The sequence below is a fragment of the Dasypus novemcinctus genome, chromosome 10, assembly GCF_030445035.2.
Source record: "Dasypus novemcinctus isolate mDasNov1 chromosome 10, mDasNov1.1.hap2, whole genome shotgun sequence".
Lineage (NCBI taxonomy): Eukaryota > Metazoa > Chordata > Mammalia > Cingulata > Dasypodidae > Dasypus > Dasypus novemcinctus.
In genome coordinates, this window is record NC_080682.1 from 60477724 (window position 1) to 60504599 (window position 26876).

Sequence of the window (26876 nt, forward strand, 5' to 3'; positions counted from 1 at the left end):
GTCTGCTCTGTGTCCATTCACTGCATGCTCTTTGTGTCTGCTCATCTTCTCTTTAGGAGGCACCAGGAACCAAACCTGGGACCTCCCATGTGGGATAGAGGCACTCCATTACTTGAGCCATCTCTGCTCCTTGCTTTGTTTTGTTTCTCATTGTGTTTCCTCTTTGTGTCATCTTGTTGTTTCAGCTTGCCGTGCCAGCTCACCATGCCGCTTGTTGTCTTGCTCATCTTCTCCAGGAGGCACTGGAAACGGAACTGGGGACCTCCCATGTGGTAGGCAGGAGCTCTATCACTTAAGCCACATCTGCTTCCCTGTACATTCTTAATTATATTGGAGTCAGTTCAAAGCTTGTCTGTCACCAGAGCTATATTATTAAATATAGTGTAAGAGGAAAAAAAAAACCCAAAATATAATCAAATAAAAGTGCAAAGCATGGTTCTCTTTGCAGAGAACTGGAATGATTACATAGGAAGCCAGGAGCAAAGAAAGCCCAGCAAGCATCATTCTAGCAGCTGGGGTGTTTGGTGGTAACAACGGCTAATATTTATTTAGTGCTCACTGGGAGCCAGGAGCCTTCTGTTATCTCATTTGATTCTTAGAATACTTCTCTGAGGAAATTATTAGTCCCAGTTGTATAGGTGAGGTTTAAATAACTTGGCTAAGATGTTTAAGTTAACAGAGCTGCATTTTGAACTCAGGACTTTAGCTCTGTGGACTGTATCTTTAACTACTGTATTAAGCAGCCTATCAGAGATGACTGTTCTGTCTGGGTGGAGGTTTTGACTACTTAGGAAAAAGATGAAGGAGTTTAGCTTGCAATAGCCATGAGAATGAACCAGTTAAATCTTAAACTAAATTCTAAACCTACTCAGCAGGGAAGTGCTCAATAATGAGAGACCCTAGAAGTAGAAACCGTGTCCCCACCCCTTCCCTCATGCCAGTGTTATGCTATAGGTATAGTTTACTGAAACTTGTGTGAATTATTCTTTGGTGATGATTGTTTATGAACTTAAGCTGGCACCATTTAAGTACGGAAGGGCAATAACAGTCCCCAGGAATAATGCACATAGGATAGCAATAAGGCAGAACTTAAATAAGAGATAAGAAAAAAGCAGGATTGCATTGTAATAATACCCATTGAAATAATCAGTGTGTTAACTGTTCCATGTCTGGTCCTTATAAACACAATCCTTTTGTCATGCATCCAGCATTTGAAAGCACCTACATGGGGACTCCAGATATTCTACTTGCCTTAATTAACCCACGTAGACAGAATGGGCAAGAATTTGTAGAAAGGAGAAATACAAGGATAAATAGAACATTAATGAAGTGTTCCTTGAATTTGCTTTTAGAAATACCCTTAATAATTGTATCTCAGCAATATAATGCTTCACTTTTTTTTTTTTTTTAAACATCTCTTTGTTTATAACTGTTGCTGGTGCTTTACGAATGAATGGTCAGCTCCAAGAATTAAGTATGTACTGATAGCGTTTCTAATTTGGTGTTGTATGAGTCAGGCAAATATTGGTTTTTATGAAATTCTTTAAGATACAATATAATTTCATTAATAAACTGTCTCTCCAGTGGTTTGTCCCTTCTTAGGATTTTTGGTTGTGAGGCTTTTTTTATGTGTGAGAGACTTTTGAAAGGTCAAAAATACAAATATCTTTCCCTTTTGAGTCAGAATTTCTTCTAAGAAGTTCTTTATTTAATCAAATGAGTTTGAGTACAGTAAATGTGTTATTTGATATTGTGGACTCTTTAATCAGATTTCACTTGAATCAAGAAAGGTAACACCTGTGGGTTGGTTCACAAAAGCCTCTTTTGTTAAATGGACACCCGCAGGCCATGAGGCAATTACATTTGTTGCTTAGCTAAAAAGGAGGCACTTAACTAGACCTCAGTAAGTATAGCTGAGAATTACAGCCTTGATTCTTTTGTCCAGCCCTGAGATTAGGTTTTATCATAGCTCAGGAAGTAAACCTCTGACGTAAAAAGGAAACACAAGAATGATTTAAGGGCTCTTCTAATGCTTTAAAATTTAAATATCTCTGAAGTTGGCTATAACTGAGACTCCAGTAAAATTCAAATTTGAGTGAAACTAAAAACCATTTTTTTGTAACATTCATTGAAAGCATATATATGAAATATATTCTTATTCGTGAATTCTTGTTAAACTTGAATAAATCTTGTGTACTCTAAGTATTAAAAGTTTTGGTTCTGATAAGTAATGCACAAAAACATGGAGTTCAGATTTTCCATTTTTGGCCATTTTGAAAACATTTATTATATGTGTTTATTGGAACTCTTTTCACCCTAGTTATTAAATTATGATAGTTTTTAAAAAGTATATATATTAATCTACCATTTTATCCATTTCGTATTATTATTAAAATATTGCAATAGGAATTATTTTTTCTGATTTGAATTTTAAATTTAGTGATAACCAGTAGGTTAATCTAGTAAACAATAAGTGTTTTTGAGTTAGAAAGGAATTTTTTTGTTCTGTTCCTTTCCTCCCTCCATACCAGAACTTTGTTTTAACCAAAGGTAAGGTTTTGAGTTTCAGACTCACACTGAAAATGTGCTCTACTCTGTTTAACAATAAATGAGTTCTTGGGCTAGGCTTAATATTTTAGTGACGAAGAGATCTGGTAATATTGCTAATTGCAGTCATTTACTTGTACTATACAAAGAAGGAAAGCCTACCTTATGGGTTGGAATATAGGTCCTTCTCTTTCTTCACTACCAAATAAAAAAAACAAAACCATAATTTTAAAAATTCACCAAAGCACTTCCTTAACATGCATTGTGATGGACAATGTTCCCTTTTTTAAAAGAGCAATTACTGTGGAAAAGGTATATTTTGTATATTTTGTAATTATCTAATAATACAAATTGATTATAAAAATGTAAATTTTGAAATAAGCAAGGTTTGTTTTTGTCTTTTTACATTTATATACAATGCCCTAGAACTTGCTTTTTTCACTGATTATATCTTGGAGATCTTCCCTCCCTCCCCCCCTTTTTAACAACTTCTCTACTATTATATAAACGAACTATATTTTATTTAACTTCTGTTTACTGTACTGTAACCAATCTGTATATACAAACAATACCTTGGTCAACTCCCTTATACATACATAATTTCATGCTGAATTTGACAGTTCTTTTCTAGAGATTTTGATAGGGAAAGGGGAAAATAAAAACAAAGATGTAAGGTGGAGTGACAAAGGCACATTTTATTTATATAAAAAATTTTAGTTGTTGCCAAGAGGATTCTTGTCATATTGTTATGTTATGAAGTATGTTTTTTTAAAAATGACTCTTAAAATCAGATACTTTGAACATCTGTTTCTGGCAATATTGGAGTAATAGTGATGGACTTATGCTCCTGCCATAAACGCCTAGAAATTGGGACAAAATAAATAAAATAACTGTTTTCAGGCATGGCACAGCAGACCTTACAAGACTGATCCTTAAAATAAGGAAAACAAACAAAGAGAAACTTGTACTTGCTGCAATTTCTGTCTTGATGCAGTTTCCAAACCAAGGAGGGAGAGTTCAAACAACTCTCAGGGATCTCACTGAGTTGATGAGAAAGAGATTGGAGCAGAGAGAAGCCTAAGTATTTGGAATTTATGGATCAGACTACCAGGGAAGAGGAAGCTGCAGAAAGATCTCCAGAAATCTTTATGGCTATGTCTTAATTTTTGGATTGAATACTAACCTGCCCTATTTATAGTGAAACTTAAGAGACAGAGCAAGAGCAACTACTGAGAAGCTATAATCAGAACAATTCTCAGAGCTCACACAGGGCAGAAGCATTTGAGTTCTGACAAGCCAGAGTTGGACAGATCTCATTGACTATCCAGGATATGCAGAAGGCTAAACTAACCCTAAGATAAAGGATAATACAGACCCAACCTAACAAGCTTTAAAAACAGGGCTTGAAAGGAATAGACTGATCCATAGCTAACTGCCTGCCAAAACCCAAACAAATAATCCCTTAATTTTCAACATTTAAAGGAAGATTACAGAATCCAGACACTTAGCAAATAAATGTCCAGGATACAATCACAAATTACTAGACGTGATAAAGCAGGAAAATGTGACCCATATTGAGAAGAAGAGTTAGTTAATTACACCCAGAAATGATAGAGATGATGGAATTAGCAGGCAAGCCCTTGAAAACACCAATTATAAACATCATCAAGAACCTAAAGGAAAAGATGAACATAATGATGCAAGAAAAGGTAAATTTATAAAAAAAGAACCAAATGAAATTTCTAGAGCTTATTTGACCTTTACAGTTTAGGCACTACAAAAGAATAGAATGGTGAATTTGAAGACACCAATGGAAATTATCCAAATTGAAGCAAAAGGAGAAAAAAGGGTGACAAAAAATGAATAGCCTCAGAAATTCATGGGACAATATCAAGCAGATTAACATACATGTAACAGGAGTCCTATGGTTCTGGGTTGGAAATTTGAAGAAACAATGATTAATACTTTTTCCCAAGTTTGATCAAATTTTGATTTGATCAAAACTATAAACCAAGAAGTTCAGAAAGAAGTTCTGGCAGAATAATTATGAAGACAAGTAAACAAAGGAACATCATGATGAAATTTCAAAAAATCAGCAAAAAGAAAAATTTCAAAGCAACCAAAGAAAAAGACACATTACATTACATTATATTACACTACATTACATTACATTACATTACAGGAACAAAGGTAAAATTTCTGCTGATCCCTCATCAGAAACATAGTAAAATAGAAGACAATGGAATGAAATCTGTAAAGCTTTATTGTGGGGGAAAAACAACAACAACCCTGTCAATCTGGAATTCTATATCCAGTGAAAATATCCTTCAAAAATAAAGGAGAAGTGAAGAGATGAAACGAAGATATTTTCAAACAAAAGTTGAGATAATGCATTGCCAGTAAATGTTCAAGGATGTTTCTAAGCTGAAAATAAATTATGATCCATACAACGGAATAAAGAGCAACAGAAATAGTAAACATGTGGGTAAATATACTTTTTTGTCCTTACACTGCAATTCTTTAAATGTTAATTATCTGTTTAAATAAAAAGCAGTAATATACTTGGGATATATGACATGGATCATGGGTGACAACTACAGCTCAAAGACTAAGAGGTAGAGATAGGAATTAAATACATTTTACTTTAAGTGGATAATATATAAAGGTAGTGGTATCTTAGGTGATGGTAGACCGTGATTAAAAATGCTTATTTTTAAACCATAGAGCAACATCTTCACTAATAAGATATAAATTAAATATGCCAGTAGATGGAATAAAGCAATTCAAAAAGTACTCAATTTAAAAAATAATAAATCCAAAAGAAGACAGTCAAAAAGGAAAAAGGAACAACAACAACAACAAAAATCCAAATGTAACAAATAGAAACATAGCAAGATGGTAGTTTTAAATCTTACCGTATCAAGAATTACATTGAATGTCAATGATCTAAACATTAAAATGCCGGGATGGATAAATTGGATGAAAAAGCTGGACACATATGCTGTCTGCAAAACACTTTAAATAAATATATAAATAGTTTAAATATAAAAGAAGACATTCCATATAAAACATCCAAAGCTGCAGTGGTTAAATGGACTTCAGGACAAGGAATATTACTAGAGATAAAGAATTACTTCATAATGATAGTGGATCAGTTCCTCAGGAAGCTATAGTTCTAAATGTGTCTCACTTAATTACAGAGCTTCAAAATATATGAAGTAAAAAAACTCAGAGTTCAAGCGAGATATGGATAAATCCACTCAGTAATTGATGGAATTAAAGAAAAATCAGCAAAGATATAAGACTAAAACAAAAAGCCACTATCAACTTATTTGACCTAAATGACATTTATAGTACAATAAACCCAATACACATTCTCACATACTCAGGTTTGTACACATGGAACACTCAACAAAATAGATCTTGTGATGGGCCAGAAAGCAAATATCAGTACATTTTAAAGAGTTATAATTATATAGGGCATATTCTCTAATCACAAAAATTAAGTTAGAAATCAGAAACAAAAATAAGTGCGGGAATCAAATGTAGCTCAACCAGTTGGGTGCCTTCCCACACAGAAGGTTCCCAGGTTTGGGTCCCAGTGCCTCCTAAAGAAGGTGAGCGGGTGCTCCACCTGCCCCAACAAGCTAGACACTACAATGAACAGACACTGCAACCTGCAGGGAGTGGATGTGGCTCAGGCTGTTGGGCACTTGCCTCCTATGTGGGAGGTCCCAGGTTCAGTTCCCAGTGCCTCCTGAAGGCAAGCAGACAGTAAGCAGAGAGATGAGAGAATCATCTTCGGGAAGTGGGGGGGGGGGGGCGTGGATAAATTTTTAAAATCTTTAAAAAGTAGGGAAAAAAGATCCCTACTTATAGAAAGAAGGGACATCATTACAAGATCCTGTATCTAAAAAATACAGCATATTATCACGCAGTGGAGTTTATCCTGGGAACTCAATATTGGTTCAACAATTGAAAATGAAACAGTGTTGTTATTCATACTAACAAAATAAAGGGAGAGCCATATGATTGCTTCAAAAAGTGCAAAAGAGGCAGCTAACAATTCAGTATTCTTTCATAATGAACACTGCACTCTCACCATTTCTGTCCAATATTATTGGAAGTCCAAGCCAATGCATTAAGATGAGAAAAAGAAATATAAACCAGCCGTACAAATTGGAAAGAATTAAAATAGTCTTCATTTGCAGACAATATGACCATTATATGAATATGAAATACTAAGGAACCTACCAAAAAAAAAAAAAGTTAGTGAATTTAGTAAGGTCATACAATTACAAGGTCACTATACAAAAATCAATTATTTCTATACACCAGAAACGAACAATTTGAAATTGTAAATTATAGAAAAGTATAATCTGCAGTATTGAAGTATATGAATTATTGATGGATAAATTTAACAAAATATGTGTAAGACCCACCAGCCCAAAAGTTGCTGAGGGAACTTATAGGTCTAAATAAATGGAGAGATATACTATGTCCATGAATTGGAAGACTCACTATTCTTAAGAGGTTTATTTTCCCCTAATTGATCACAGGCCCACTGAAAATCCCAGCAGGCTTTTTGAAGTTATTGACAAGCACATGAAATTATGAAAAACCTCGAATAGATAATATTGGGAAGGAACACCAAATTTGATCTCCCTGACTTCAAATCTTATTACAAAGCTACAATAATCAATTATTGAAGCAAAGATAGATGTATAGATATATATATATATAGATATACAAAATTCAAAAATATACCCACATACATGGTCAATGGTTTTTTTTTTTGCTATGGGAACTCAATAGGGAAAGGATAGTCGTTTACAGAAATACTACAGGAACAACTGGATGTCCGATATATAAATAAAAATGAACTCATCCCTTACCTCACACCATACACACAAGTTATATCAAAATGGATCATATACCTAAACATAAAAGCCAAGACATTTCTAGAATAAATGTAGAATAAACCTTATGATTTTGGAGTAGGCAGTGAATTCTTACACATGTAAAGTGCATGAACCATAATAGGGGAAAAGTAATTAATTGGACTTAAAAACCTTTGCTTGTCAAAAGGCATTATTAAGAAAATGAAAATGCAGTTAACAGAAAGGGGTATAGAAGAAAGTATGAAGTACTTGTCATAGGACTTGTGTTTAAGATATCAAAAGAACTCCTACAACCCATTTTTAAAAATGGGCAAAGTATTTTAATAGACACATCACAAAATATATAATAAGTATAAGAAAAATATTCATCATCATTCATTACCAGGGAAATGCAAATTAAAACCAGTGTGATACCATTATGCTTACTAGAGTGACTAGAATTCAAAAGACCAATCATACCAAGTACAAGGTTGTAGAGCAACAGGAACACTCATACATTGCAGAAGGGGGTGTAGAATGGTATAATTACTTTGGAAAAGTTTGGCAGTTTCTTTTGACCATTCACTTAAGACCTAGAAATTCCACCCCTACGTATTTACAGAAAAGAAATAGACTTGAACATGAATGTTCAAAGAGCTTTATTCATAATAGCCCCCAAACTGGAAAACAACCCAAATATCCATCAACAAGTTCATGGATAAGCATTATAGTTTACAATGGAATATTACTCAGCAGTAAAAAAAATAAAAAAGGAGTGACTAATGCATATGATGTGTGTTAATCATAAAAACATTGTTGAGCAAAAAGAGCCAGACAAAAAAATACAGTAGTATATACTGTGCAGTTCCATTTATATGAAATTCAAGAAGAGGTAAAACAGAAAGCAGATCATTAGTTTCCTGGGTCCAGGTATGGGGATAGGAGGTTGAATGCAAAAGAGGAGGGAACTTTTTGGCATGATAGAAATATTCTATTAAGTCTGGCTGGTGGTTACGTGGATGCATATACATTTTTCAAAATTTGTGACAAAACTTAAAATAGAGGGAATTTTACTATATAAAGTATATCTCTGTAAGGTTAAATTTTAAAAGTGAAAAAGTATAACCTATCCACACACCCTCCAAATATGTGATGTTTCAGATGAGTACTTTCAGGCATCATGAATTTTTATTGGTCATTGAGAAGAGGTAGATTAGCAAAGGTGACTGCTTTAATTTTAAAAGACGTTTAGAGTGTTTCCTGTTTATAGAGAAACTCTTAAAGGGAAAATTAAGTGACAAGGTTGTTTTCTTGATTTTTGTGTGTATCGTGCTTGTGTGAACTGTTGAAGTTTGTGAGATGTAGGGATTATTTATTATAAATGGATGCATGGGTATTAGCATATACGTGCTTCAGGTAAGTAGGAGTTAGCATGACACATTTGAAACTATTGCTTCTACTTCACAGGTTAATTTAGAGGTCTGATAAGTTTTTCTTGTTTCAGTTAAGTAAACTGGAAAGCCATGTATAAACACTGGCATTAGTTGCTATTTCTCCTTTTCAATCCACCCCTTGTAATCAGTGACTAGGTATAAGATTTATTATTTTTTAAAAATTTATTTCTCTCCCCTTCCCCGCCCTCCCCCTCCCCCCCAATTGTCTGCTGTGTCCATTTGCTGTGTGTTCTATGTCTGCTTATATTCTTGTCAGCAGTGACTAGGTATAGATAACATAGATCACATTCCTGCAAAAACTAAGATTTTTTTTTAATAGTCATTCAGTGACTTCTGTAGTTGTTACTTTTATTACAAGATAATACTTCATCTTATTTAGCTTATGTGGAAGAATTTTAGGTCATAAGTGCCACAGAAGTAATCTAGTTAATGGTAGGGTTTTTTTTTTTTTTTTTTTAATTTCTACTTAAAATATTAGTTATCAGCAAATACTGAGTTCCAACTATGGTTTAGGTACTGTAAAAAATTAAGATTTTTAGATTTTTAGATTGTTAGTATATATCCTTTTGAGTTCATAGGATTTTTTTCTTTTTCAGGTGTCTATAACTGACTTTATTCATAAATATTACCTATTTTTAGAATGCACGCATTTTATGCAGACACTATGAAAATTGAAATACTAATAATCTTCACCTTACAGATTCTTCCAAAGTCTTACCTTAGAGCATGTTAAAGTACATGTCACTTTTCCACATTCGCTACTTTGCTTTTCCTTTTTATGACTAATCGAATGTACTTATTTTTCTACTTCAGCATCTGCTTCACTGCACATAAGTCTACTTAAAATATATTAATAGATATAAAATATATTAATAGCTGTGCTATTGGCCCAACAATCTATAACTTAATTCCACTAATGAAAGTAAAAGTGATTTTTGTAGTAACTAATGTTCTTTTAGAAAACATCCTTTTTCTACAAATATATAGATTTAATATTTAACTGTATCTAAATGCAAAAAAATTAACTTGAAAAAATTTGGGCAAATATTTCTACATGATATAGACATTACATAGCTGCTATTTGTGGCTATTCTTGCAAACTTATTTTTTAAGCAGTTTTATTGAGATATATCCATCGCCCTATGATCTATCTAAAGTAAATAATCAATGACTTTTAGTATAATCACAATGTTGCGCATTCATCATCACAAAAGATTTTAGAATTAGTTCATTGCTCCAAAAAAGAAAAACTCCGTACCCCTTAGCATGCCTTCCCTAACCACTGATCAAATTTCATCTTTATAAATTGATTTATATTTAAATTTTATATAAAATCATACAATATGTTACACAATATATTTAGTTCATAGTAACAATCATACGGTATATGTCCTTTTATGTCTGGCTTGCTTTACTCAATGTAATGTCCTCCAGGTTCATCCATGTTGATATAGACATTACAAAGTTATACAATCTGTGATGTAATTCAGATTATACATGCCTCTATAAATTTTTCAAAAACATAATTGATATATATTTTTTAAATTGTACTGATTTCTCAGTAAACTCAGCAAAGATCTTTTTCATCTTATAAGTTTTCCAAGTAAAAGCCATTTAACAGTGAAAATAAATTCCTTCTCAATAAATTATTTTGGTCCAGTCAGTAATTCAATTTTTTTAGGTAGCAAAAGCTGTAAAATAAAAAGACCTTTTAAAAGCCAATTTTAAATGTTCCTAGAGAATAGTTTTTTAAGTTTATATTCAACAGATATTAATGGACACGTTTCATATTATAAAAGGCTGCTTTTAAAGTAGTTTTCTGCCTTAAATAAGCTTAGCATTGTCATGACTGAAAATTTAAAGATATGATATTTATCAGTTAATATTCAGGACTTATAGGGGATAGGGTCTTTTGAGTAGAAGGTCACCCTCATTAATTTTACAAATGATGATTTTTTTTTTAATAGGTCTTTCTGGTTCTTGATGGTCATTATTGAAGTATAATGCATTGAAGATACGGCCTCTACACAGGCAGAACAGGGATCTTAATTAGAATTGTGACAAACCCACTCAAATAAAATGATGAGATTATTTGTAATTGATGTCACAATCAATTACCATTTAGTTCATCATAAGCATTCTAATAGCTATGGCCTTGGTTTTGGCCCCAGGATGTTGCTGAGTGGCTGCTCTGCTTATGCTGTTATTGAGACAGGAGGGCACATTTTCAGTCAGCTCCTAATGACCTCTTCTGAAATCTATTAAATGACCCTGTCACACTGTTTTGATCCTTTTTACCTTAGTTTGGACTTTGTGAAACAAAATGAGAAAAGAGAAAGGACTTTTGAAAAACTTGAAACCTTTGCTATTTAGTTTATCGTTTTATTGTGTAAGAAATAAAAGCAAAAACTGTAAATCATAGGATTTGTATTTTATACAGTATAGGAGAACTTTAGGAAATTTCATCCCTACCTCCAAAAGACATGCCTTTTATTTATACTATCCAAATTAGTTTTTTTTTTTCTTTCTTTCTTAAAGGGGCTGCTTTTCTTCTGTAATTCTAGGTACCACTGGGCCACGTTTGGTTAGAAGGTGATAATCTACAGAACTCTACAGACTCCAGGTGCTATGGACCTATTCCATATGGATTAATAAAAGGACGTATCTTCTTTAAGGTATTTTCTGCTTAAAATGTAGACTCTTATTTAAATAGAAAAAAAAAGTTTATCTCAAAATGAACTTTGAAATCATCAGGCTATCAGTGGACCTGTGGCAATGATTATGTTTTATGTATATGTTGGCATTAACTTCATAGCTGTAAATAAAACATTATTCTCTACTCCCTCCCCTGCCATAGATATAATTGAGAATTCCCAGAATAGATTTTGTTTGAATAATAAAGTTCAAATTACCTTAGTTGTAGCCTAAAGAACCTTCTATTTTAATCTCCAAAAATCTTACAACTTTGACAACCATATTGATATCCTGAGCATATGTTAATATATGTGCATTTGCAGAGAAGCAGTCTAGACTCAAACCACCTGTAATGCAGGGATACCCCAGTTAAAGTACAATGAGAAATGGATTTAATGATAGTTGCAGTAAATGTTTCATTCTTAGAAAAAGTTGTTTTCATTGGCTCTCTTTTGTCACAAGCAATAAGGCTAAAAATAAACATGAGTATTGGGGCTGTTGAATAATTTACTTAATTCTTTAAAAGATGTCAGGGAAGTGGATTTGGCTCAACTGATAGAGCATCTGCCTACCACATAGGAGGTCCAGGGTTCAAAACCCAGGGCCTCCTGGCCTGTTTGATGAGCTGGCCCACGCGCAGTGCTGATGCGTACAAGGAGTGCCATGCCACACAGGGGTGTCCCTCTTGTAGGGGAGCCCCACACACAAGGGGTGCATCCTGTAAGGAGAGTTGCCCAGCGCAAAAAAAGTGCAGCCTGCCCAGGAGTGGCACTGCACACACGGAGAGCTGACGCAGCAAGATGATGCAACAAAAAGAGACAAAGATTCCCGGTACAGCTGACAACAATGCAGGTGGACACAGAAGAACACACAGTGAATGAACATGAGGGGAGACAATGGGGGTGGGGGAGGAAGGGGAGAGGAATAAATCAATAAAAATTTCTTAAAAAAAAAAAAAGTCATATTCAAGTACCTAAATCCTAAACACTAAGTTGAAGGCTTACAATTAAATCTTATTGAGGGTAGGAAAAGAACACACACACACATATTCACACACTAAAATGTTTGACGCAAACTATATATAGAGAGCTTACATACATATACAGTTTATTTCGTAAAGTTTTACTATGACTCAGAAAAATTTTATTCTTGACAGAAGAGTATCTGGTATAGAGAAAAGGGATGAATGTGAAAAAATGGGAATATAGTGGTGATATAACATCACCTTCATTGTCTTCAACATTTTATTTTACAGATTTGGCCTCTGAGTGAGTTTGGATTTCTACGTGACAACCCTAATGGTCACAGATTTTCAGATGATTAGCAAGCATTTATTCTTTTGACTTGATTATCGCCTCCTGTTCAAGTGAATTTATCATTATTGTCATTGAAACCATGTATTTACCAATAAAGTATTTGCTATTCACTTTTATTTTTAATTTTAAATGTAAAGAATAAACAAGATACACTCTTTAATTCTTCAAGCTACATTAGTTCAAAATATATAGATGAAAATTTAAACCAAAATAAGTTATCTAAATTTTATGATAGATATAAGAAGTACATTTTGAGGGGAAAACCTGAATGACTACCTCAATTTTAGAATTTTTCGTTTTATATGTATATTGAAAGTAATCTACTTTTCTTGAAAATGCCTCACACCTTCAGCTATATTTATAAGTGAGAATTATAACTAGAGTTTCACATAATAAAAAGCTCTTAAGTCCACATCCTTGGTTAAATTTAAAAGCTTCAGGGAGCCATGTAGCTCAAGTGATTGAGTGCCTGCTTCCTATGTATGAGGTCCTGGGTTTGATCTCCAGTACCTCCTAAAAAACAAACAAAAAAAACAACTTTCATTGGGGGGGCAGATGTGGCTCAGTGGTTGAGCGCCTGCTTCCCATGTATGAGATCCTGGGTTCAATCCCCAGTACCTCCTTTAAAAAATAATACAGTTGATTCCTCATTATTTGTGAATTCTTTATTCACAAATTAGCCTACTTGCTAAAATTTTTACCCCTTATGGTCATTCGTGGGTATGTGCAGAACAGTAAAAATTTGAATGAGGTATGAGGTACTTGTTCCTAGCTGAGGTTGAATAAAGCAATGCTCTCATCCTTCTTGTTTCAGCTCTCAGACTATAAACATGTCCTTTCTTGGTGTATTTAGTATGTTTTTCACATTTTTGTGCTTTTTGTTTGGTGATTTTTATGCTTTCTGTTGGTGATTTTACTGTTTAAAATGGTCCCACGTGTAGTGCTGAAGTGCTGTCTGTTGTTCTTAAGTGCAAGGCTGTAATGTGCCTTACACAGAAAATACGTATGGGGAAACGGACTTGGCCCAAAGGATAGGGTGTCCACCTACCACATGGGAGGTTCGCGGTTCAAACCCCAGGCCTCCTTGCCCCGCTGTGGAGCTGGCCCATGCACAGTGCTGATGCACACAAGTGCTGTGCCACACAGGGGTGTCCCCCTCGTAGGGGAGCCCCATGCACAAGGAGTGTGCCCCGTAAGGAGAGCCGCCCAGCGTGAAAGAAAGTGCAGCCTGTCCAAGAATGGTACCGCACACACAGAGAGCTGACACAACAAAATGATGCAACAAAAAGAAACACAGATTCCCAGTGCCACTGATAAGGATAGAGGTGGTCACAGAAGAACACACAGCGAATGGACACAGAAAGCAGACAACTGGGGCGGGGGCGGGGGGGGGAGAAAAATAAATCTTTAAAAAAAACAAACACGTATGTTAGATAAGCTGCTGTTGGCTGTGAATTCGGTTTTAAAGAGTCAACAATATGTTACATCCAGAAAAAAAGGAAATCTGCTTATCTATAAAGTGAAGCCACTCTGGAAAGTGTTAAAAGTAACATCTATAGTGCTTGATGAAGCTATGGAAAAAAATGGGGAAGCTAAATTGTGGGTTCATGAGCTGAGGACCAACTAAATGAAAAATGTGGTGGAGAGCATTGTTGTGAGGCTAAAAGTTAAAAAACTTATTGTCATTTACCTTGGAGCAAAAAAATATTGAATCCGCTAGAGCTGGCTAGCTTACTTTACATTTCAAAGGTGGGGAAAATGTTAAACTTGTAGGCATGTTCTATTGCTCAGAGGGCTGCAGAAGCATTTAAAAAATACATGCTAGTTTTTGTCATCTTTTTTATTATTATTGAAATAATCAAAATGCTCTAATATTGATTGAAGTGATGAACACACAACTATGTGATTATACCAAATGCCATTGATTGTACACTGGATGAACTGTATGCTTTATAAATACGTACCAATAAAACTGATTTGTTAAAAAAAAAAAACCTGCAAACTCTTATATAGGAAAAGCATTTTATGGAAGAAACGGTTTTCAAAGCTGATGAGAATGACTTTCTTTTTACAAGGACTTCCGCAAACCTATATAATGCAAATGGCCTCCAAAGCCCCTGGCTTTATATAATCCAAAGACCAGCAACTTTGCTAGAGTATGCCAATGCCAAGGGTACTTTAAGTGCAAACCTCTAACGGTAGAGCCCCAAATCCAGGAGCACTTAAAGGGAAAACTCAAACCCAATGCCTATCATTTGAAGGTGGAACAAAAAAAGCATGGATGATCTTCAAAATACTTGAAATTGTTCCACAACTGTGTCATCTCAGAAGTTGAGCTATCTCCAGGACAAGAACATGCCTTTAAGGTTTTATTAATTTTGCTTAATGCCCCAGCCTACCGCTGTGAAGAATTTAAAAATGCCCACCCCAAGGGAGAAGTTCTTTTTATGCTCCAGTACTAGGCCTCTCATCCAGCCCCTTGATCAGGCCACAGTAAATTCTCAAAGTGCACTAACGAGAGCTTTATAGGAAGACTTCAAGGCTCTCAATGCCAATAAGGAAACTACCATGATGAAGTACTGTAAGTCACTATATACAACATTACTGGTTATGTTGGTAAAGCCTGGGAAAGCAGGCTACTATCAATTTTGGGAAAATATTTGGCTGGATTGCATGAAAATTTCAAAGGCTTTGAAAGTGTTACAGGAAATATAAAGAATGATGTCAAGAACATACTGTAACTTATTTAGAGATACATGGCTCTTCTGCCCCTTTTATTTGAACTTATAATTAGCACTATACTTCATAAATATATGTCCTAGAGACTTAAAGCTTTGATCCGTCCATGTGCCAGTTGAGCTCTGAATCTCAGCAGTTGCAACACCTACTCTCCAGTTCATTGGACTCAACTGGGACAACTAACAGGGAGATGGTGATGGGCAACGCCCATCCCAAGGAACAGAGTGTGTCTGCCAATGCAAGCAAGATAGCGCAATTTGTATGCCCCATGGGATCTAAGCTCCCTTTCAATTAGAAGCACAGTGGGCATCACCATCCCTAAATCCTCAAGACTGGGGAATGAATAATGGATTTAAAGTAGACATTCTACTATAGACATTATTATTCTAGCAGTGGAAGAACTCTTATCACTGATATAAAGGTAGTGGCCACCAGAGGTTCTGAGGGATGGGAGAAGGAAGAATAGGTGTAATATGGGTCATTTTCAGGACATTGGAATCCTGAATGATATTGCAGTGACAGACGCCACTGTATATTTTGTCATAACCTACAAAACTGTGCAGGACAGAGTTGTAAACTATAGTCCATGGTTAGTAGCAGTGCTTCAATATGTGTTCAGTAAGTTTAACAAATGTACCACACTAATGAAGGATATTGTTAATGTAGAAAAGTGTGGGAAGGGGAGGGAGTGGGGCATACGGAATCCCTTATATTTTACATGTAACATTCATGTAATCTAAAGCTTCTTTAAAAATAAAAAAATTTTAAAAACCCCAACTTAACTGTGTATTGCATGGCAAATAAGTGGAGAAAGCTTTGATGACATGAAGGAAAAAAACATGGGGAAGCAGATGTGGTTCAAGCAGTTGGGTGCCTGCCTACCACACGGAAGGTCCCAGTGCCTCCTAAAGATGAGCAAGACAGTGAGCTGACACAATGGGCTGGTGCAACGAGCTGATGCAACGAAGAGACACAACAAGGAAATACAATGAGAGACACAACATGTAAGGAGTGGACATGGCTTAAGCCATTGGGTACCTCCTTCCCACATGGGAGGTCCTGTGTTCAGTTCCTGGTGCCTCTTAAAAAAAGAAGATGAGCACACAATGAACAGACAGAAAGAGCAGACAGTGAGTGCATACAATGAGGGGGTGGGGAGGCTAAATAAAAATTTTTTTAAAAAAGGCATGTAAGGAATTTTGGCAGAGAAGGCAGTAAAACTCAGCAGTGAAGACCTGGACAAGATGGAAAAACAAGACCTCAGAGTCAGCAATTTCAAGGATGGTAATGAAAATCAGCCTAAGACTCCCAAGTACTGTCCCTCTCACAGTTGCCAATATATTGGAATGGAAATGACAAGGAAGAATGTGACCCTATGCTTGAATGCAGCCTTAAATTTAAGGATCCAACCACAGCTGCATTCACCCCTTACTCCAAGAGTTGAGGCAATAAACCAAGCAGACAAGGCTGATAGAATTTTTCAAGCCAGTTCAGGAGGGAAAATCACCAGTGTCATCAATGAAACATGAAAGCCAAACTCCTGAGGTAGAACTGCCAGATGTCAGCATGCTGTCCTTGTCAACGTCTTCCTCTCCTGCAGTTTCTTGTCAGTAATAAAACAACTTCTTTGGTTTTCATGAGGCGATCCAAGGTCAGGAGTTTAACCACACAGTGTCCTGCCCCATTACGTGTACATTGCCGTGCCTATCAAAAGTAAGGTTTCACTTCATGTTTTTACAAAATTTTAAATGCTTATTCTTTAATTTTTTCAGGACTTTGTTTATATTACTGTACTGTATGTTTCCCATGAGTACTGTGTATATATATATATATATACACACACACACACTGTATGTGAGAGAGTAGGTAAGATCAGATTACACAAAAGTGCTATAACTGAAATATTGTTTTATCATAAAGAAATGCATGTTTATAAAAAATTTATAAAGTGCCTTTAAAAAGAAATATATAAAACAAGGTTATGTATTGATAGGTGACCAGAGGCTTACAGGAACCGAAATGTTGTAGTCCCCCTAGGAGCAATGGTTCAGTATTCGCTAATTCATTGTAGCAACAGTATAGAACATTAGCTACCACAAATAATGAGAATCAACTTGATGTAGAAAAATAAATCTTTAAGGGTTATGGCATTTACAATGTGCTGTAATCAAGAATAGTACATTATAAAATCCATTTCATCATGCAAGCAACGGAATGGTTCTATATTCATAAATACAGGCATTATTACTGTAATAATTTGAATTAAAAAGGAAATTACCTGTTTCAAATTACTTATTTTGTAAAAGGCTTCCATTTCCTAAATTACATTCTAAAGTTGAAAATGGCAGTGTTAAAGGGGTTATTACTCTCTTTAGTATAGCTGCATGTATTTGAAAAAATAGGGTTGGGACTGCAGTCAAGCCTTCTGACTTTAATGCCATTCTTTTTTTTCTACAATTGTCATTTTGCCTACCTTGACTTCAAAATAACCCATGACTATCCATATTCAGATTTCATTATGGGAGAAGTGGGCTCAAAAGTTATTCACAAAGATCTAATTTAATAACCTTAGAATATGAAATAGAGGTAGGATAGGCCTAAAACTTTAGCAGGTAGACACATCATCTGTTAGGTCAGAACTAACTGCAAAGGAATATGATACTGTTACCCACTAAAACAGGGGACATGCTTATACGAAGAAAAAGAAAATTCTTACAGTGAACCAGTAATAAAGTTATCAAATGAGAATTTACTAAGTATAATTTGTATTTCAAGTCCTTTTTGGGGGCAATCTGTACGTCTACATTACAAATAGATATAAATAACTAAATTTTCTATTTAGCAGGTCGCCTTGCTTGACAATCTAATAGCTCTGTCAATAACAGAGCTAACAAAAAAGAACCCTATTTCTTTATATGTTTGCTCGAAGGGATTCTTCTCAACATGTCTGAATATACAGTGAAAAGATTCTAAGAAAGGAACAATTTCAGCAATAATGAAGGAGTTCTATAATTAGTGAACATGTATCACAAGAAATCAGGTTAACTTCTTCTGCTTCATCCTTGGAAACACTGTATTTTCCACCACATCGGCAACTCAGCGAAAAAGAGTCATCATCTGCAAAAAAAAACCAAACAAAAAAACTTCAAATGCTTACAAGTATTAACACCTTTTTAAAAATGCAGAGTTTATTCCATAGAAATTGCAAAACGAAAGCAGCAAAATAAAGATAAAATGTATATAAATGGGAAATGGAAAAACTCTTCAAAGGAGCAGTGTTTCTAAGAACTGTCTACCAAGGAATCTTTTATCTGTAAAGGAGATGGATTGAAAAGAATCAATATCCAAAGGTCTTGGGAAGAAAGGGAATGCTCAGCAGCAACCAAAGAACTTTATCTGAAGTCTTCTGTTTTCTTAAAGTTCATCTAAATTTTATATTATCCTCATGTATCTGTCTAAAATATTACTGCTAATGATAAAGGAAAGCAAAGCCCTATTTAAAAAATTCAATTGCCTTGTAGTTAGCTGCTAAGTTTAGCCTTGGAAAAGGTAATTGTCAACTTCATGTGACATTTCTACCCAAAAGGATAACATGAATTCATTCACCTAAACCTGCTTTTTATTCCTAATGAAAAATAATTTACTTTTGATTTACAAGTTAACCAATGTCTTCTCTGTTTGAACCAATATATACATAACAGAGCATGATTTCAAAGCAAATCTGTTTTATTACTTGTCAGTATTCACTAAAAACTCACATCTTTTTGAAAATGTCCTCTTCTATTATTCTACCATTAGGTCCTTAATGAATTGATATCTTCACAGAAATCATTTTAAATACACTGACTGAAGACCAGCATAATGACCAGGTTGAATAATAGGCTAATTATAGGGGGTAAGTTAACTTCAGTCCCTCAACAGTTCTTTGGGTATGCCTTTTTTTTTTTTTTTTTTTTTCAAGAAGTACTGATGATTGAACCCAGGACCTCAAACATGGGAAGCAGGCACTCAACCACTGAGCTACATCCACTCCCCAATGAGAGTTGGTTTTTTCATTTGTTTTGTTTTGTTTAGAAAGTACTGGGGGATCGAACCCAGGACCTTGTACATGGGAAGCAGGCACTCAACCACTTGAGCTATAGCCTGTTCCCCTCAGGTATGCCTTTTAAGCATAATAAAATGCATTATTTCATATTGTCATTTGATCAGGCAGTTGACATTTGGTTATGTCTACTGTGCAGGGTTTCCAACTTTTCTTCTGTTGAGGACTTTCACCTTCCAAGGCTATTCTGAAAATTACCCTGAAGGAAGCTACAATTTTTTACTAGTGTAATTAATCATACTTTTCATTTTATTCATCTTCCAAGGTTACTCTTTAAAATTGTAAAATATTTCTACTTCAAAATTTGCATGATTGTTTTTTAAATATTCCTGCAAGAATAAAGGCTTCATGCAGTTGTTGCTCAGTATTTTCTATCTCAAGGATAGGATTATTTCCATCTTTACAATAATAAAAACCCTTAATTTAAATAAGCATCTAAGGACATCGTGTACTTTTAAGATTAACTGTAGCTACTTATTACTGATTAACTGGCTGTTAACTGGTACTCTTCTATATCATCTTAACTGTCAGGTTAACTATAGGGAGCCCCAGGGACAGCAACACATTTATAATAAGTCTTGATGAATTCATATTATACATTTCCTTCAACAGCTTGGCTTTTGTATCAGAAAGCCCATATATTTGTTGACTGTACAGATGCCTGAACCACCAATTCATTTTTTTTTAATTTAAAATAAAATCTTAACATTAAATTATTAATTGTATTTTCTAAAGGTTAATGAAGAATGACAAATTATAAAACCACAGTTTTCACTACTGTCATGTTTTCAGGAATCACTGTGTTCTGTAAATAAAATATATAAGCCATGTCAGCTAGAGTAAGAACTAATTTGCCAAAATACGAGATTAAACATACACACAAACAAGGTAGCAAAATTATTTTTTAAAAAAGGCTGGGAAAGTCTCATTGGAAAAATCATAAGTTCTAGTTTGTCCCCTATGCAGACCAAACAGTCAATAAACAGTCAAGATTGTGCTACTGGTGCAGTCTTTTTCCACAGCTATTTTTTCTGAAACTATCATTACCACTGGGAACTCCAGTTACACAAAACCATCAAATCTTCCTATTACTCACTGCAAATAAGAATTTCTACTCTAGGATTTCATTCAGGTGGGGGGAAAAAGTGGCCTCATAGTCAAAAACATGATTCCTTTCTAAATCAATAAGACTTGTGATCCAACTTCCTAAAAACACTAAAAGTTAACAATTTTCCATTAAAAAATATTTCAGTAAACTTCGTTTCTGTAAAAATGGATTCTGTTCATCTTCTATTTATCCATACTCATTAGTCAATTTAAATAACCCCCTAGAGAAATTGTAGCCCAGTTTTAACAATGAAATTACAGAGAATATATAAAACTTCTAGAAAATAAGATTTTCTTCATTTACCCAGAAAAATATATGTGTGGTACTCATGACTTCCATTTAGAATAGGCTGTTTTCCTAATTTAACAATAAACATGCCAGACAATTAAAAGAACAAGAATGGAGAAATTAAAATGGATTTAATTTTTTAAATTCTAGTAATAGAGAAGGAAAAAATAGAAGTGGCAGATTTTTCTTTTCTTCCTAAGGGACAATCAAAAGTGAGTGAAAATCTAGCATCAAAGTAGAGTATCAAATCAAAAGCCACTGCCCTGACAGTTTATAAACGCTTATAAAGAGAAAATGAGATAACCTCCAGGAAGATGGCAGACTAGAAAGACATGGGACCGTCTTCTATCCCATAAATATAGCTAGAGAACAGGAAGAAAGAGCCTGGAAAAAAATCTTCTAGGGTTTCAGACACCAGGGGAAGGCTGACCACCACCCCGAGGAGAGACGGGCAAAGGAAAAGAAACACAACTGCAAAACTTGGGTTAAAAGCTGCAGCTGCAGCTGCTAGCATCCTCCCCCAGACTAGAAACACTTTTGAATTCTCAAGTCTCAGGGCTGGGCACTACAGAAAAAGGGGGCCTCAGGGATCTTCCCCAAAAAAGGGGGAAAAAGAAGGAGACAGCCCAAGGCTGACTCAGCTTTTAAACCACAAAATTGGTCTACCGTGTTCCCACAAGCCAGGTAGGGCTGTACCACTGTTTGCCTTGGGAGCTGGCAAGGGACTGAAAGGACCTGACCCTCTCAATCTCCTCTGCTGATGGGGACTGATTGTTAAGGATGCAGAGGTGACTGGAATTTCTTCCAACTCGGGAAAAGGGAGGGGGCTACCAGCAAAGGTTGGAGAACTGCCTCTGAGAAAGTTTGAATTACAAGGCTCTGAGCCTCCAGGCAGGAACCTCTGTCACATTGATCCAGTCCGTGCTGCAACACACACACACAGACCAAGCACTGGACTGAGAAGGTGCCAAAGAGCACCATCTGTTAGAAGAACAAAGAAATGTATATAAGGAAATTAAAAGTAAGTAAGTCAGGGAGCAGATGTATGCCAAGGGTTTGAGAGCCTGCTTCCAATGTATGAGGTTCCAGGTTCAATCCCTGATATCTCCTTTAAGAAAAAAAAAAAAAGGTAAATAAATAAAAGAGGCTTATCCTGGCCTTTACAGCCTCCCTCCACAAGGCCCAAGGAAGTGGGTTTGCAACCTATTTCTGGGTCCAGGGCCCAGATTTGAGCGATTAATAGGGACAATCCTGAAGGCCAAAAACAGATTGAACCAAGAATCAAAAAACAGCAGTAACAGCCTCCTGTCACTAAAACCATATGAAAGAGAGAAAATGAGTGTCTAAGTAAACTAACCACCTTAATCAAATGCCTAGACATCAGCAAAAAATTACAAGTCATACTAAGAAAATGGAAGAAATGGCTCAAGGAAAGAAATATATCAAAGCCCGAGGAGAGACACAGGACTTGAGACAACTAATCAATGAGGTACACATAAATGTCCAAAATCAATGAGTTGCAAGACAATATGGCAAAAGAGATAAAGGGCATCAAAAAGGCACTGAAGAAACAAAAAGAAGAATTTGAAAACCTGAACTAAAAAGAGTTCAATGGAATGAAAGATGATAGGTAAGATAAAAAACACATTAGAAAAAAAAATGAGAGCAGGGGTTCTTAACAAGGGGTCCATGAGAGTGAATTGAAATTCAAAAAAACATTATTCTTGTGGGGACATGTTGGTGCAGGTGTGATATATTTATTAAATACAAAATATAGTGTGGACTTAGTAAAGGGTCCATGGTTTTCACCTGCCTGGCAAAGGGATCCATGAAACAAAAAAGGTTAAGAACCCCTGCATTAGAGGCATACAAGAGCAGACTCCAAATGACAGAAGAAAGAATAAGTGATATCAAAGACAGAACAGCTGAAATTGAACAGAGAAAAAAATGGAAAAAATTGAGCAGAGGCTCAGGGAGTTGAATGAAAACACAAAACACAACAACATATGTGTCATGGGAGTTCCAGAAGGAGAAGTGAAGGGAAAAGGGCAGAAAGAGTATTTGAGAGAATAATAGCTGAAAATTTCCCAAATCTCAAAAAAGAAATGAACTTACAAGTCCCAGAAGCACACTGTACCCCAATCAAAATAAATCTGAGTAGACCTACTCCAAGTTACATACTACTTAGAATGTCCAATGTCAAAGAGAAAGAAAATTCGGAAAGCAGCAAAGGAGAAGCCAATCATCACATACAAGGGACGCCCAGTAAGACTTTGCACAGATTTCTCATCAGAAACCATGGAAGCGAGAAGACAGTGGTATGAATCAGTTAGGATACTGAAGGAGAAAAACTGCCAGCCAAGAATTCTTTATCCAACAAAATCGTCCTTCAAATATGAAGGCGAGTATAAAATATTCACAAACAGAAACTAAAAGAGTTTATAAAAAAAATAATCCACTTTTGCAGGAAATATTAAAAAAAGCCTTAGAGCCTGAAAAAAAAAAAAGGCAGGAGAGAGATGCTTGGAGGAGTGTATAGAAGAAAGACTAGCAGAAAGGATAATCCAAAGAGTAAAAAGATAGATGAATATAAGATATGACATATGAAAACCAAAGAATAAAATGGTGGAAGAAAATAATGTATTTACAGTAATATCATGGAATGTTAGTGGATTAAACTCCTCAATCAAGAAATATAGAGGGAAGTGGATGTGGCTCAACATATAGGAGGTCCAGGGTTCAAACCAGGGCCTCCTGGCCTGTGTGGTGAGCTGGCCCATGCACAGTGCTACCGTGCACAAGGAGCGCACCCCGCGAGGAGAGCTGCCCCGTGCGAAAAAAGTGCAGTCTGTTCAGGAGTGGTGCCACACACACAGAGAGCTGATGCAGCAAGATGATGCAACAAAAAGAGACACAGATTCCCAGGGCCACCGAGAATGCAAGTGGAAACAAGAATACACAGAATGAACAAAAGAAAGCAAACAACGGGGAATGGGGGAAAGGGGAAGAGAAATAAAATACATCTTAAATATATATATATATGGATAAAAAAACATGAGTCATCCATATGCTGCTTACAAGAGACTCACCTTAGACCCAGGGATACAAACTAGCTGAAAGTGAAAGGGTAGAAAAAGATACTCCACACAAATAGTAGCCAAAAAAGAACAGGGGTGCCTATACTAATATTGGACAAAACAAACTTTAAGTGCAAAAAAATTATAAAAGATACAGAAGGCCATTATATAATAATAAAAGGGACAATCCACCAGGAAGATGTAACAGTCATATATATCTATGTACCTAACAAAAGTGCCCCAAAATACGTGAGAAAAACTCTGGAAAAACTGAAGGGAGAAACAGACATTTCTATAATAATCATTGGAAACTTCAACACACCACTCAAATAATTAGAAAGAACAACTAGACAGAAGATCAACAAGGAAACAGAACTTGAATAATATGATAAACAAGTTAGATCTAACAGATATCCAAACTCCGAGGGTTATACATTCTTCTCAAGTGCCCATGGAGCTTCCTCCAGAACAGACCTATATGTTAGGGCACAACGCAGCTCTCAATAAATATAAAAATACTGAAATTATACAAGGCACCTTCTCAGATAATAATGGAATGAAACTGGAAATCAATAATAGGAAAGAGGTAAATTCGTAAATGTGTGGAGACTACATAACCACTCCTAAATAATCAGTGGGCTAAAGAAGAAACTGCAAGGGAAATCAGTAAATATATTGAGACAAATGAAAACGAGAACACAAATAATCAAAACTTATGGGATACAGCAAAGGCAATCTTGAGAGGGAAATTTATAGCCCTAAACGCCTATATTAAAAAAGAAGAAAGCCCTAAACTCAAAGATTTAACTGAAGTAGAGAAACTTAAAAAAGACCACCAAACCAATTCCAAAGGAAGCAGAAGGAAAGAAAGAATAAAGATTAGAGCAGAAAGAAATTAAATTGGGAAGAAAAAAAAAACAACAGAGGAAATCAACAAAACTAAAACCTTTCTTTGAGATCAATAAAATTGACAAACCTCTAGCTTGACTACCAAAGGAAAAAAAGAGAGAAGATGTAAATAAATACAATCAACAATTAAAGGGGGGAAGTTATGATTGACTCCATAGAAATAAAAAGGCTCATAAGAAGATATTAAAAGAAAAAGTCTGCCAACAAACTAGACAACCTAGATGAAATGACAAATTCCTAGAAATGCACAAACAACCTACACAGACACTAGAAGAAATACAAAACTAAACAAATCAATCACCTTTAAAGAGATTGAATCCATCATCCAAAATCTCCCAACAAAGAGATTGAATCCATCATCCAAAATCTCCCAACAAAGAAACTTCCAGGACCAATTGACTCCACACGTGAATTCTACCAAGCATTTCAAGAAGAATTAACACCAATCCTTTTCAAACTCTTCCAGAAATTGGAAGCCAACATCACCCTAATACAAGACAAAGACACTATAAGAAAGGAAAATTAGACAAATCTTTCTAATAAACAAATATACAGAAATTCTAAACAAAATACTTGCACATAGAATCAAAAGCATATCAAAAGACATAGAATCAACAGCATATCAAAAGACAAATATATCACAACCAAGTGGAATTTATTCATGGTATGCAAGGGTATGCAACATAAGAAAATCAATTAACATAATAAACCACATTAACAAACTAAAGAAAAAACTCACATGATCATCTTGATAGATGCAGAAAAGGCTTTCAACAAAATCCAGCATCCCTTCTTGATAAAAGCAATTTGAAAAATAGGAATAGATGGAAAATTCTTCAATATGATAAAAGGTATATATGAAAAACCCACAGCCAACATCATACTCAATGGGGAATGGTTGAAAGATTGGGAACAAGACAAGGAAGGCGACTATCACCATTGTAATTCAACAATGTACTAGACGGTCTCGCAAGAACAATTAGACAATAAAAAAAAATTAAAGGTATTGAAATAGGAAAAGAAGTAATAAAATTCTATTTGTGCTAATAAATGAGCTCAGCAAAGTGGCAGGCATAAGATCAACCTGCAAAAATCAGTAATTTTTCTGTACAGTAGTATTGAACAATCTGAGGAAAAAATCAGGGGGAAAATTCAATTTACAATAGCAAAAAAAAAAGACTCAACTACCTAAGAATTGATTCAAGCAAAGTAGTACAGGACCTATATTCTGAAAACTACAAAACAATGCTAAAGGAAATCAATGAAGACCTAAACAAAATGGAAAGGCATTCCATATTCACGGATTAGAAAACCAAATATTGTTAAGTTGTCAAACCTACCCAAACGGATCTATAGATTCAATGCAATACCAATCAAAATTCCAACAGCATGCTTTATGGAAATAGAAAAGGCAATTACCAAATTCATCTGGAAGGGAAAGTGCACCCATATAGCCCAAAGCTTTCTAAAAAAGAAGAGTGACATGGGAGGAATTTCACTTCCTGAACTTGAAACATATTACAAAGTTACAGTGGCCAAAACAGCATGATAGTGGGATAAAGACAGACACATTAATCATTGGATAGAACTGAAAGTCCAGAAATAAACCTTCACCTCTATGGCGAACTGTTTTTTGTTTTTCTGTTTAAAGATTTATCTATTTATGCCCCACTCCCACCCCCACTCAACATCTGCTCTCTGTCCATTTGCTGTGTGTTTGTCGCTCTGGGAATCGATCCTGGGACCTTTTGGAGTGGGATAG

General features: G+C 35.2%; 2 protein-coding genes across 12 annotated transcripts in view; one reads left to right on the forward strand and one right to left on the reverse strand.

The window, feature by feature from the left end:
* Window positions 1-14885, forward strand: part of IMMP1L (inner mitochondrial membrane peptidase subunit 1) — a 104319-nt gene extending 89434 nt beyond the window's left edge. For 4 of the 7 annotated variants that reach the window (XM_058305607.1, XM_058305603.2, XM_058305604.2 and 1 more), the window contains 3 exons: window positions 186-272; window positions 11446-11556; window positions 12831-14885. In XM_058305607.1, coding sequence (XP_058161590.1) covers window positions 186-272; window positions 11446-11556; window positions 12831-12899 — 267 coding nt within the window. In that variant the 3' untranslated portion in view covers window positions 12900-14885. The remainder of the gene's footprint in view (window positions 1-185; window positions 273-11445; window positions 11557-12830) is intronic. The other 3 variants (XM_004446887.3, XM_071218131.1, XM_071218132.1) reach the window with 1 other exon arrangement.
* The window catches only part of DNAJC24 (DnaJ heat shock protein family (Hsp40) member C24), an 81179-nt gene continuing 67290 nt past the window's right edge, over window positions 12988-26876 (reverse strand). For 2 of the 5 annotated variants that reach the window (XM_071218134.1, XM_071218135.1), the window contains one exon: window positions 18654-18747. In XM_071218134.1, coding sequence (XP_071074235.1) covers window positions 18727-18747 — 21 coding nt within the window. In that variant the 3' untranslated portion in view covers window positions 18654-18726. Of the gene's footprint in view, window positions 18748-26876 lie in introns of all 5 variants that reach the window. The other 3 variants (XM_071218136.1, XM_004446896.5, XM_071218137.1) reach the window with 3 other exon arrangements.